This window comes from Emys orbicularis, chromosome 7 (assembly GCF_028017835.1).
Source record: "Emys orbicularis isolate rEmyOrb1 chromosome 7, rEmyOrb1.hap1, whole genome shotgun sequence".
In the NCBI taxonomy this organism is placed as follows: Eukaryota; Metazoa; Chordata; order Testudines; family Emydidae; genus Emys; species Emys orbicularis.
This window is the reverse complement of record NC_088689.1, coordinates 51,392,600-51,407,093: the sequence shown is the minus strand read 5'-3', so window position 1 is coordinate 51,407,093 and position 14,494 is coordinate 51,392,600. Positions and strand designations below refer to the sequence as shown.

The window sequence follows — 14,494 nt, the reverse complement described above, 5'->3', positions numbered from 1 at the left end:
GCACAGGTAACCATTGAGTCCCAGAATCGCAAAAGAGCTCCAGCATGGGAGGTACTGCATCTGATCGCTGTATGGGGAGACGAATCCGTGCTATCCGAACTCTGTTCCGAAAGACGAAATGCTGGAATATTTGAAAAAAAATCTCCAAGGGCATGAAGGACAGCGATTATAACAGGGACTTGCAGCAGTGCCGCGTTAAGCCTACTAAACTATTGTGTACCCCAACCTGAGAACAACCCAGTGCCTAAGAGCAAGGAGGCAAATGAAGAGTGCCCATGCTGGGCAGGGTAAAGCCAGGTCAGCTGATCCTTTGGACCTGTGCTGATGTTCAAGGCAGTTGCACTCAGATTTTAGGGTGGGCATGGGCTTCTATATCAACATTCTGTATAGCTCTGCTTCTCTTTCATTCATTCCCCAGTGTACAGCAGGCTCTTTCATCAATATTCCAGCTCGTCTCTGATTACTGCTGTTCTTGTTTTTAAGGGCGGGATCCAGGAATACAATAAATCTAAATAAAATACTTACTGGAAAAGGGTGGGCCCAAATACAATGGCGAGGTTTTCCAAGGTCATGTGGTTCATTTCACTGTGTGATGCCACCTTCAACAGAAAGGTAGAGAGGAACTGGAAAAGGCTGTAGTGGGCCTTAGGAAAGCTGCTTAATAAGCTTTTCAGACATCGTGTACACTCAGCCATGTGGTTCTTATTATCTGTGAAGAATTAAGTTTTAATTCAGTTACTAACAGATGGGTATTCTATGCATCCAGCAAGTTTTATTACATAATTTGCTTTATTGTAAAAAGATACCTCCTCTCCCTCCCCCCCCACCCAAAAAAGAGACACACTAAGGAAAAAAAGTGCATATATGCCAAAAGCCAGTGATTTTTAGACTAATCCTCTAATTATTTCACATATTAGCTTTAAACTACGAACGTTTCCCTAGTTACTGGAATTTCCTACGGAGCACTCTAGGTCTTTGGACTCTATCCTGTGTCTGTGACATTCCTCCTCTCCCGGCAAGAAAAATATAGTGTTTCTTGTTATTTCTAGAAGAGAGTGTAAGACATGACCAACTGGCTATATGATAACCAAGACATTATGGAAAACCTGTGGGAGGATTGTCAGCTGTGACTCTTGCTGGAGATTTGCCACATGCTGTGTGACTCATGCTAAGAGAAGGCTGGGAAATTATACCCTTTCAGCACCACATCAGTCTTCGTTTCCCTACTAATTGGGAACATTTACAGTTTCAGGGCATTTTTGCACTATAAATATAGTACTGTAGTTACAGAAGAGAGGTTTAAAATTCCAAGTCCAGGGACATTGACCTTTTCACTTTCCCTGCAACAAAGAGGAACATTTTAATGGCAAATATGGGTTCACAAATACAACTCACTTTAATAGGAGGGGTGGGATGAGAATGATTGAATCCCCTAAATATTTGAACTGTGATAGCTCAATACTGTGCAATAGCTAAGGCAATAACTATTGTGTCTTGGATAGCTGTAAATTGAACACACTTGCAATATACAGTAGAATCTCAGAGTTATGAACTGACTGGTCAACCACACACCTCATTTGGAACCACAAGTACGCAATCAGGCAGCAGCGGGTGGGGGGGGAAGGGAGGAAGCAAATACTGCATAGTACTATGTTAAACAAACTACTATACAAATAAAGAGAAAGTTTAAAGAAGATTTGACAAGGTAAGGAAACTGTTTCTATGCTAGTTTCATTTAAATTAAGGTTGTTAAAAGTAGCATTTTTCTTCTGCATTGTAAAGTTTCAGAGCTGTATTAAGTCAATGTTCAGTTGTAAACTTTGGGAAAAAACACTATATTGTTTTGTTCAGAGTTTCAACCAACCTGTATTCCCCAGGTGTTCATAACGGAGGTTCTATTGTAAGTCGATTGGACACACTGCACAGGGGGATCCACAAAATACCCACCCTTAAAGGTGTGAAGTTATGCAAACACTCACACATTTGTTGATTACAGTGTTTAAATTCTGCTGTGTGTACACTAGTCAGCCATTTCTGGACAAAAAAGTCATCCCAGCTGAAATGCCATTGACATTTCGAATGAATTTAGCCTTTGTTTTACCTTCAAAGGTTTTAAGAAGGTTAGCATGTAAGTTGTCTGGGAAAACAGCCACTGGAAGCTCCTTGAGGAAAAGTTTAAAGAGGCTTGCAACAGAATCTATGTCACCATCATTAATGAGGTCCACTTTTTCACCTTGATCATACTTCCGCTTCAATGCTTTGATTTTGTTCACTGAGCCACTGATTCGAAATAAACCTACGTGATCCAGGCCTATTAAAAAACAATAATTACCAGTTTTTATAAATTACACAAGGAGGAAAACAAACAGTTTTCTGATAGTGTCTACAGACACCTGACAAATGCATTTTGGAATCAAATAAGTTTGCCTAATTGTTCAATCTCACACACCCCAAAAGAGTTGCTTAATTCAGTATTTCCAGGGTTTTTGTTTTTTTTAAATAATATTCCTTCATTATTACCCTTTAATGCCACAAGGAGTTTTCAACTACTGGTTTGGTTGATATCCAGGGAGTTCAAGTCAGCAGGTCACTTTTTCTCATTCTAAACCAACCCAATCAAAATCCACTTAGACTTGTTAAAAAAAAAAAAAAAAAAAAAAGTGGAAATATACATGTTCTCCCATTCGCTACTATTCTCCTTTGTGGTCCTGCTTACCCAAAGCAAATTAGTGACAGCTCTTTATTTTGACTAAAAGTACAAACAAAAAGTTTCTAGAAAGCAGAACAAGTTATCAACTTACCAAACATTTCTAGGTATTCCACCATCTGTCTCACAACAAAAGGAACTTGGCATTGTGTTGCCTCTTGTGCAAGAGTCTCAAGGGGAACACCAAAGTTGTTTCTCCTCTTGGTGAGCTGGAAATCTGGTGCCACTTTATTTGTGCCTGGCTTAATTTTAACTGAAGACAGTGATTGCTGCAAAAAAATAAATAAATAAATCCTCTGTGATGATACAAGCTGCTTATCACTGTGCACCGCCTCATGGCTGGACATGGCAATGTGGCAGCTCTGCCTCAGTTTCCACATAAGTTCTCCAGGCTACTTCTTCCATATAGAGGTGACTTGACCCTCCAGTCAAGCCACTCTAAAGCAGGGGTTGGCAACCTTTGGCATGTGGCTCGCAAGGGTAAGCCCCCTGACGGGCCTGGCCGGTTTGTTTACCTGCCGCGTCCGCAGGTTTGGCTGATTGCGGCTCCCACTGGCTGCGGTTCGCTGCTCCAGGCCAATGGGGGCTGTGGGAAGTGGCGCAGGCCGAGGGACGTGCTGGCCACCCTTCCCGCTGCCCCCATTGGCCTGGAGCGGCGAACCGCAGCCAGTGGGAGCCGCGATCGGCCGAACCTGTGGACGCGGCAGGTAAACAAACCGGCCCAGCCCGCCAAGGGGCTTACCCTGGCGAGCCGCCTGCCAAAGGTTGCCGACCCTGGCTCTAAAGCATTCAACCCCCTCTGGGGTAGCAGAGTCACTTAGTCCAAATCCAGTAAACATACCAAACAAGAGAATTCTCAGTCCTGCCAGGCTCAGCCTTCAGCCCCCTCTCTCACAGGCAGGATCCCAGCTACAATCAGCCCGTTTTCCCATTTAACAACCAGCTCTATGGCTCTTCTCTAATCACTCATCCAGGACAAGCCTACCTCCTCCCAAGGCAAGCTACAAACCATCTGTAGTCTCTGGTCCCAGCCAAGCTCCTTAACTCACACAGCAGCAGCAGCTTGTCTGCTTCCCTTCTCAAAGAGCTATCTACAGCTGGGAACTCAGCACAGGTGTAGTGAGGTAGGGCTAACTAAGCCCAGGGAATACACTTTAACCCTTTCCTATCTGGTATAGGGTTTGTCTACTCCACCATATCACCTTTCTTCGATAAAACCGATATTGGTTACAAACAGTCAAATCTTACCTGTGAACTGAGCAAGTTAGAACCAGGGAAGGCCTATCTTAGGCCCTAATATGTTCCCCATTGCTATAGTATCTGAGATCCTCACAATTGTGTGTATATTTATCCTCACAGAACCCCTTTAAAATAGGGAAGTACTATCAGGTCCATTTTACTTATGGGAAACTGGGCGTAAAGAGGCCAAATGACTCACCCAGCAACACATAGGAAGTTTGTGGTGGACCAGGTATTTGATCCCAGGTCTCCCAAGCCCTAACCATTGGACCATGCTTCCTCACCAGTTATCCTACTGAAGACTACTTGTTGATAATGAGATCAGCTCATGTTAGTAAAACAAGCAGGATTGCCCTCAAATCCTAAAAAAAAAAGTAGCTTTGTGTTCTGATAAGTGCACACAACCATGTGAACCTCAGACTTATTCAACAACCAGTGAAAATAACATTGCAGTTAAACTGTGTCTATCAACAGCTCGCTGAGTCTTGCAATCCTTTTTCTGGAAAAAGGATGTGTATTTCATACGGGTGCTATTAAAAAAAAAAGTGTGTCACTAGGTAAGATTTTTCTCTTTACTGTTAACACGTTACACTGTTCAGTAGGAAGCAAGATGGATGTTTTGACTGCTCATTATCTTCTTCATCCCATGAATACGAACACCATTGTCTAGAGGACAGTGAATGCATAGTTTTTAAAAAAAAAAAAAAACCCCTACTAGCAGTGTTCTCCTGACTCCAGGTCAGAAATAATTTCTCCTTTGGGCACATACAAATAGCATTTATTAAATTAACTGGAAAAGTTAAAAATGAAATTTGACAATGAGCATTTTATTTTTCTACCAACCCAAATCTATCATTTGCAAGCTATCTTATTCATTGAAGATCCCTGTGTATGCCACAAATTTCATGAAAGAACATGGCTGCCAGAACTGCTAGACATTATTTTTGTACCACTTTTGCTTAATTTGCTATTATTTTTGCATACCTCAAAAGTTCTCAAATGAGAATAAATTAAAGCAGGTAGTTTCCAAGACTGAATGATCTGACCTCTGGCATGGTGTAGGGAGCCAGGGTGGCTTCCCTCCGAACTTGAGGGTAAAGGGCCGCTCTCTCAGCCTGAGTGGGCGGGGCCAGGCCAAGCTCACTCCACCCCCTGGAAGGGGAGGGGTGGGACAGGAAGTACAAAGGGCGGGGCCCTTAGCTCAGTCAGGGCAGCACCAGGGAGGGAGGCAGACGCTGACTGCTCCCTTCAGACCCTGCTGCCACGCTAGGGGAGGCCCTGGACTGGGGGAAGCCTCACCTGCAGGAAGGACTTGGGTTACCAGGACTGCCAGCAGCTGAATTCCCCGAGGAACCGGAGGAGCCCGAGCCTGAAGGAGAGCTGGAGCTGCCAGCGGTGGACTACCCAGCCAACCCGCCTCAGGGCCAAAACCCAGACAGCGCCACAGACCTTTGCCGGCGCTCCCCTGCTGGAGGGGCGTGCTCCAGACTCTCCCCGCCGCTAATTCCCTGGTGACAGAGGCGTGACCCAGGCCGGCCAGTGATGCCGTAGCTCCCCACTGCCCCCTAGCGGCTCGGTGGGCCAGCTGACAAGGATCACACATGGTTTGTATAAAATAGACGAAAGCATAACAATTCCAATATCACATTCATCGGACATTGATTTTTAGTGATGTTAGGAATCATAGAATTGTAGGACTGGAAGGGACCTCAAGAGGTCATCTAAGTCCAGTCCCCTGCATTCATGGCAGTACTAAGTAATGCATGTATACAGCTTGCACACTATTGTGATAGAGTCAGATCTTGGCCTAAACTGGTGATGCATTTGTTCTTGCAAAGACCGTTGTAGACAAAATTTATTGCAAGAAGTTTACAACCACTAGAGATCAGCCAGCTAATATAACTCTTACAAAAGGAGTCCCATGGAGTGAGTTTATGTTGCAACAAGAAGGGAGGTGCAATAAAGAAAGCAACTGGAATTTTGACTAAGTGACTGTAACTTCATTATAACAGTTAAACTTCAGACAAGGTAACTCCCAAAGGCAGCCTATCCTAGTAGTAAGGGGAAGCAATAGCCAACTTGAGCTGTCTGTCACAAGCCTCCACACAGTCAGTACTCAAATTCAAGTAATGCAACATACTAGGCTTGGCCAGCCCAAATAAATCCCAGGCTTTAAAACATCTGCATCATTCCGAGGCCTAATGAAAATCTGCATCCCCATTCAAGCTACCACACACGAGAAAACTCCTAAATATTGCCATAAGAGCTTAGGTCCCCCTGGGAATGCCTTCTGCATGGAAGGTCATTTAATGCCAAGTTTGCAAGAAAGGGACATTACTGCAACTTCCAACCTTTGAGGTCAGGAAACTCAATAATTGTATCCCTACTGAGGCAAATCTAACCTCAACTGTTGAGAACTTCCATACAAAATTTTAATCCTGCTTAAACAGCCATAAGTTTTGTGAACTAAGGAAAACATGCATCTTCAGCATTTAGATTATACCTGCTCATTATGATTTTATTGCATGGCTTAAAATAAGAGATATCAGCAAAAACTGATGGCTGCAACTGTAACACCACATTAACAGAGCTACAAGGAAGAATAAGATTTAGGAAAAAGTATAGCATATTTGTAATAGTGGGGGGCAAAACCACTATCAGTTTCACCTGGCATAGCCTTTTATTGATGCACCAGCACTTCTGAGAAGTGGAATTAAACCACAACAGAGTCTTTGACAAGAGGGAACTACCATTGGCCAGTAGTCCTGTGATATCTTGCCTAATATGGATGAGATAGCAAAAATCAGCCAGTTGAGCAATAAGCTATATTTCCATACCTCAAACTATGATCACCAGTAGGTTAGGTAGGAGACATTTGAAAATAAAAATAGGATTTATAGCCTTTATTTTTATTCTATTTAAGTAGTATAACTTAAGAATTTAAGTAGTATGTATATTTCATTGTTTGAAAAGGAATCTTTTTAAGTTTTCCTAGTATCATCCCAAAACACTTTAAAACTAGTATCTTTTCAACTATTTTATTGCCATGTTTTTTTGAAAAAAAATATTCTGTAAAGATCTATAGTAGAAATGCCATTCTGTCACTTCACAAATTCGCTTCCTAATAATGCTAAAAGTTAGGACTTATTTGACTTGGCTTTGTTCAATTCTGTTGCCATGGCGCACATGCACAAAAGGTGTTTCTTACCAGTATATTAGAAAGTTTGACACTAGCTCAATGCTACAGTAGATGATTAATCTACTTAAAGAAACAAATACTAACATGTAAGAAGAACTATAATTTTGTGCTCCATTTACACTGTTTTTATTTTTAAAGTCAAAGAGATTAACAATTGTATTAAAAACCCACACCTTTCAGGGTGTCCTAGTCTAACAATCTCTCCCTCCCATGCTGCTGCATATTACAGTGGGGGGGGGAGGAAACCTGCATCTTTCTCAGCAGCTTTTGTGAATGCAGCTAGGACACAGAACAGAATAAATAAGCCAATGAAAATCCACTTACACAAACCAAAAGGGAGGCACTTGTTCCCATGTTAGACCTGCGTTGGTGTGTGCTGCATTTTCAGATGTTCCACTCAGAAGACATGGCCACATTGCTTCTGTTCAGTCATACAAACTTAACCACAGCCATTCAGAATGTTAGCGTGGAGAGTGAAGATAGTTAATTTGCTATTTCTAACTTTAGTCTAGAATGTCACAGAGATTTCTACTGAAGGTAGAAACTGAGTACTTGTAAACATGGATTCCTCATGGTAAACACTTGCTGCTACAGAGTCATATGGCAAAAGCTCACTCAAGTGCACTATCAAGAGATGTTTCCATGGTACCTAACACCCACACAATGTCATAGCTTCCTGAAAACTCAGACTGATCATTTGATATTCAGTTTCCTTTTCAACATGGAGAGATGTAAACAAAACAATCTCATTGACCAATCGTCCTTGCCACCTGCAAACAATGGTGAAGAGCATGTTCTGAATTTATGGAGTAATCAAGGGCAAAACACATGAAGAGTTTTAGTTAAGTGCTTTCATTCCTTGCTTTTGTGAAGTTTTTGCAAATTTTTAGGTATGACTGGTAATAAAAATATGAAGATCCCTTTGCTAGGCAGGGAGAGAAAAGGACAGGGGTGTATAATATAGTAGCCACTACCTAAGCACTCCTCCTGGCCAGAGGCTGCTCTACAGTACTCTACCTCTGTTTTCCTTCTTTTCACAGGGCACTAAAGATCCATCTCAATCTCCCCTCATATCAGGGACCACTGACATTCAAATACTCAACTATGTGGGACACAGCAGGGCTTCTCCCCAGCCTAACAAGCACTCACTGCCATGCCCAGTCTTCTGTAAATAGGTTTCTTTATCCAAACCTAAGCACATACAGCCAAGAAAGTTCCTTAGCTTACCTTTTATCAAAAGGTTTCATAGCCTCCCCTCCCAGAGGGCTCTGCTTCTGGCAGTTTCTCAGTCCCAGTCAACTCCCTTCTCAGAGCCAGTTCTCATTCAACCAGATCTGCTCTCAGCCAGCTCTGTTCCCCTTCTGATCACCAGGAGTACCCCCCACCCACCTGTGACTCCTCTCCCCAAAGATAGTCTACCCCAATCACTCCTCCACTTACTGCCCTCTGACAGGCCTTTATAGCCCCAGGTGTAGTCCTGCTCTCTTTAATTGGCTCAGCTGGGCCCACTTGCTCTGCACAGGGTGGGGGGGACTGGTCTACGGACAGAGACCAGTTACCTTGTGACAGGCAGACCCAAGGAAAGAGAAAGGAAGGCATTTTTATCCTCCTAATACAATGTGCTCTGTTGGCCGACAGTGTAGTCTAAGTGGGCCCCCTATCTGCTACCCAAGCTCAGGGCTCGTATACATGGAGGTCTTATCCTGACATTATCCCACCTAAGACAAGGCTCTGTGAGGTATTGTCCCCCCACCACTTCAGCAGAAAGTCCTGCCATATGAGCCTCTCTTGCTACCCCAACACAGCTTTCTACTGGGGTAGGGTAAGGATGAACCTCCTTACATATATGGCAGGCTCCGGGCAGTGACATGCCACCCCACAATTTTGTGTTCCAGGGCTTGAGATAGCCATGCACCGGGGCACCCACTCCTAGAAGGAGTGGCTAGGCCCTCTCTCACCCCACTTTCCTTAACACACCCAATAAATGGCTTTGTTACCAAAATGGAAATTTCTGCAGGAAATGTCTGGTTTGATTTTGTTAGGGTTGCTTTTTATTTCCTATATATATAAATGGGTTTCTGTTCATACAGCTAGAGTTATTGCTCTTCTTGCAGACATCCATATTTGCATGTGAGCCAGAATGTTTTTGGGATTTTTTATGAGAATCTGAAAAACTTAGTCAAAAACAAACAGCCTTCAGGGTTTGAACATTGTTTCTTCATTATTTGATCAGCTCTGCTTATTATCATGTTGTAGATAACTTGATTGTAAGGTGGAAACAGATCTTTATTGCTCCTGTACCTGAGTCGTTAAGCCATTTATTGAGGCAGAGGTTGTATCATTTTTTTCCCCAACAGGATTCCTTAGGAGCCTGAATCATGCTCTCTATTAAAATCTCAGAAGATAAAAAAGCATATTCCCTAACACCTATGGTCATTTAGTTTAAATATATTTGAAATAATTTCTCAGCCAATTAATGAAATGAATAATTGTGTATCATCTATTGTCACCATGTAGTCCCCTATCAGGAAATCAAGGAAGACAGACTTGTTCTTGGGGGAGGTCTGTGAATTGAAAGATATGTATCTACTCAATGTTTGTCCAGGGCTAGAATCACTGGAAGAACTTCTCCCAATCTCTTTCTACTTCCAAAATAGAAAAAGCTTTCTTAAAACCATAGTCAGTTAGAAACAGCTTTTCTCTTGCTCTACAGATAGGCTTATGAGGTAAATGTCAATAAATATTGATTTCAGCATACACACAAATGGATGAAAAAATATTTCCATAGATAATCTAAACTTACAGATGGACAAAACAAGAAAAATGCTTTGTTTGCTTAGTATATTTTGACATGTGATGTTGACAATTTGTGTTTAACCAACTATAAAGCTTTAGCTTTTTGCCTCTCAATGTGTCAATTATTGTCTGAGCCACGTATGACATCCTGTAACTGAATGTTTAAATAGATAAAATAGAAAAAAAAATGCTGAAAAATATTGATATTATCTATTGATATTATCCATCAAAATTATATTTAAAAATTGAGTTATGCTAAGTCTATCTATAGATTTGGGATGTCAGGGGTTCAGTCAAAAAAAAAAACAACACCTCACAGTCCAATTTAAAAAAGAACCCAACCTAAAGCAAATACTCACCAGCAACCACACATCACTGAAAAACACTGACCCAGGAACCTATCCTTGTAACAAAGCCCGATGCCAACTCTGTCCACATATCTATTCAAGTGACATCATCATAGGGCCTAATCACATCAGCCATACCATCAGGGGCTCGTTCACCTGCACATCTACCAATGTGATATATGCCATCATGTGCCAGCAATGCCCCTCTGCCATGTACATTGGCCAAACCGGACAGTCTCTACGCAAAAGAATTAATGGACACAAATCTGACATCAGGAATCATAATACTCAAAAACCAGTGGGAGAACACTTTAACCTGTCTGGCCATTCTATGACAGACTTGCAGGTGGCTATCTTAAAACAGAAAAACTTCAAAAACAGACTCCAACGAGAGACTGCTGAGCTGGAATTGATATGCAAACTAGACACAATCAACACAGGATTAAATAAAGACTGGGAATGGCTGAGCCATTACAAACATTGAATCTATCTCCCCTTGTAAGTATTTTCACACTTGCTTCTTATCAAACTGTCTGTACTGAGCCATCTTGATTATCACTTCAAAAGTTTTTTTTCTCTTACTTAATTGGCCTCTCAGAGTTGGTAAGACAACTCCCACCTGTTCATGCTCTCTGTATGTGTGTGTATATATATCTCCTCAATATATGTTTCACTCTATATGCATCCGAAGAAGTGGGTTGTAGCCCACAAAAGCTTATGCTCTAATAAATTTGTTAGTCTCTAAGGTGCCACAAGTACTCCTGTTCTTTTTGCGGATACAGACTAACACGGCTGCTACTCTGAAACCAGTTTAAGAATTATAACTGATGTAATCCTCCTCAGACCTAGTAGATAACATTAGCCCTAAGCAAATACCTTTTAAAGCAAGTTGACAAGCACTGGCTGAACACAAAATGGATTTTCTGTTCATTTTTCATGGGCTCTTCATCTGAGGTAGCACAAACAAGAAAAAAGGAGCTATGAGTCATCATTTATTAGCCTGGAAAACGAACTGTTCAGTCTCTTTGGTTTTTTAATTGCCATTATTCTTTGAGAACTCATTTTCAAGAGCAACCTGCTGTGTTTGAATATCAAATACAAATAGGCCCATTTAAAATGAAAGGAAAACACATTTCAGTTCCCTTGAAACAGTGAGGGGCTAGATTTTAAAAAGGTGCACCATGTCATTGACATCAATGGGAGCAAAGGGTCCTCAGCACCCCGCCAAAGGTGTTCAGTACCCTGCAAGACTGAATCTTTCAGTTGCATGCCGCAAACAGTCACCAGCTCACTCACCAGCATAAGAGCACTTGCTCATTTTCAATAGGTGGCAATACTGTAAGTACAAAAAATGCCCATCTAAACTAGGGTGTGAAAAATAAAGGAGTGATCATGTATTCAGGGCTGTAACAGAAGGCTGGGAGCTAGCACCTGAGCCAGCACTCTGATCCCCCTGGTACCAATTAGAGTGGGGAATGGAATGAAATTATCTAATCAGGTGGGAAGCTGGGGGAGCTAAAGAATTAGTCCACCAGCTGGAGCCTGATAAGATAAAAGAAGGAAGTGCTGGGAAGAGAAACAGGGTTGACTAAGCCTAGACTTAGAGATAACAAGGAAGGGAGATCTCCTCTCCAGCCTTAGGGAGAGGGGCTGATGGTACAAGAGTCACTGTAAATAGCATTGCTTCAAGGAAATGTAAGAGGAGGAGGTGGTGACTGAAATAGGCCATACAGTGTGGATACGTAACCTATGAAGTCTGAACAGGGGAGTAGAAGCCAGGAGCAGTGTGCGATCTGCTCCAAGGGCATTCATTATTTAGTTAATAGCATATGTTGTGCTACTTATGATGTAAATCTCCACCATTAAAGAATCAGGGGCTGCCAAAGAATGCTGCTGGTAGGGGTTTGCTCGCTTTTTGGTATAAGTGGCTGAGTAACATATGAGTAACTACTTAAAAACCAGCAACAAGAACCTTTTGTAAGTGTCCTTTATATTCTAAAAAGCAGGAGTCCATCACATAACCCAGTTGTGACAAAATGCATCATATGTTAAACAAGAATGGGGGAAAAAATGAAACAGAACAATTGTAGGTCATATCTAACAGTGGGCCTGCCCCTCCAAGCACTTACAACCAGATGGAGGTGGTGACACATACTACTCTTAGTAGTCCCATTGACCTCAAAGATCAGGCCCGCAGTTATAAGAGAAACCCCTTGTCTGTGTTAGTAGATCTAACAAATGCAGATAGTTAAGCATGTCTGTACATGCAGAATTGGGCTTATTTGTTTTTGCTTTCAATGATGAAATGGCTCTTTGGCTATTAAATGTTGAGTGCCACTGTCTTAAAGGGCTTCTTCCCAGACCTGTTGCAGTCATGAAAAGAAGAACACAAATAGGAAGGAAAAGGAATAGCTTGCTGGTTTCTCCTGGTAAATGAAAAAGGTTAGCTCAATATTTTTACAGGAATATCAGAGATGCCAAGATCACAAGTGAGGCTAAGGCAGCTATAGTAAATCAGTGATCATTCAGCATAAATTATAGAAAAGCAGCAGCAAAAAAAACAAAAAACAAAAAACTTATTTTATAGTTCACTACAAAATGTGATTAGGTTAATCCACTGGTCTGCATCTCATTTTGGTAGATAAGAAACTATCCAGCCATGCCAGGAAATAGAGATTTTATTCTAAACCTGTAAGATCTTTTCTATTTTAAGGAAAGGGGTATAAAATGATATTTTTTTTTTAAAAAGACTAGGCAGGCAGAAATAGCAGTTGTCTATGCATGTACTTTTCAGTATGGCCACAGGGTGGTGATGCAACACTTGGAATTATTTTAATAAAAGGATACTTTAATTATTCTATATTCAGTAGCGGAGTCGGCAGTATTTTGGCTCTGGTCAGGGATGGCTCCAGGCACCAAGTGCGTGCCTGGGGTAGCAAGCCACAGGGGGCGGCCTGCCGGTCAGTGTGGGGGTGGCAGTCAGGGAGCCTTCGGCGGCATGCCTGTGGGAGGTCCGCCGGTCCTGCGGCTTCGGCGGCAATTCGGCGGCGGGTAGGCCGAAGCCGCAGGACCGGCGGACCTCCCACAGGCATGCCGCCGAATCCGCTTTACCAGCGGACCTCCCGCAGGCGCACCGCCGAAAGCCGCCTGACTGCCGTGCTTGGGGCGGCAAAATACATAGAGCCGCCCCTGGCTCTGGTGAGTAGAATGTAGAAAGTTCCAGTCTGTCATAGATGTTAAACAGATACTGGAGGAGATAATGATTAAAATCTATAGTGCCCCAATTTCTACTTTAGGCCCTGATCTTGTAAGTTGATCTGCTAGGATGAACCCCTGGGCTCACATGGAGGACCACTGATTTCAATCGGGGATTCACTTGCATGGAACAAGTTGCAGAATTTGGGACTTAAAAGCCCAAAATAAAAATAGAAGTACCCCCCAAAAAAGTCAATTTCCTCACACACAAAGCAAGGAAATTAAAAGCGAAGACTAAAACCCAACCCTTAGTCAACCACAGTGTGCCTAGGTATTGAAGTTGTCAGTAGACAGTGGGTAACTGAGTGGTCTAAGACTAGGGAACTCTTTTAAATGTGGCATTTCATCCATAAATCTGAACTTTATCATTTTAAGTATGTACTTAAATGTTACCTTAAAATACTTTTTGTAATAGTTTAATTCCATTTTCTGTCTACGTTCCGAGTATTTAAAAACATTTTTAAAAGTTGATGTGTGCAGAGTGGGAAAAAATCCTTTGAACATGTCAGAAGGTCTGAAGATGCTATAAACCCCAAATTATTCAGCTTGTAAAAAAAATGTTGCCAAGCTTGCCATATATATATATATATAATAAAAACTTTCCCAGCTCACCGTTGTCTGTTACAGCTTTCCCCCTATCCCATTTTGTTTCTTACAGCTGTCCCCTTACTCCATTTTGTTTTTGTTCTCCTCCTGTGGCCGCCCCTCCCTGGCTGTTAAGTTGTTTACCAGGGCCACTGCCCTTCTCAAAGGGAGGGCCCCTTAAGTTGTTTACCAAGAGCCATTGCCCTTCTCAAAGGGATGGCCACTTGTGCTACGTGCTAAGTGGGATTACTGCCCTGTTCAAAGGGTTGGTCCTGTTATCACCTTGTTAAACCTGGGCTCGGTGTAGGGTAGGCAATGTCCAGAGCTGCAAGACCTAATGTGTTTTTAAGATCCTGGGCATGAGTC

General features: G+C 42.3%; 1 protein-coding gene across 1 annotated transcript in view; it reads right to left on the bottom strand.

Annotated features, from left to right (window-relative positions):
* Nucleotides 1-7,499, bottom strand: part of FAM13C (family with sequence similarity 13 member C) — a 240,051-nt gene extending 232,552 nt beyond the window's left edge. Inside the window, exons 1-4 of the mRNA XM_065408755.1 lie at nucleotides 7,470-7,499; nucleotides 2,802-2,976; nucleotides 2,102-2,311; nucleotides 526-709 (exon numbers count right to left, since the gene is read on the bottom strand). Of these exons, the coding sequence (XP_065264827.1) occupies nucleotides 526-709; nucleotides 2,102-2,311; nucleotides 2,802-2,976; nucleotides 7,470-7,499 (599 nt within the window). The remainder of the gene's footprint in view (nucleotides 1-525; nucleotides 710-2,101; nucleotides 2,312-2,801; nucleotides 2,977-7,469) is intronic.
* Nucleotides 7,500-14,494: the final 6,995 nt, after the last annotated feature.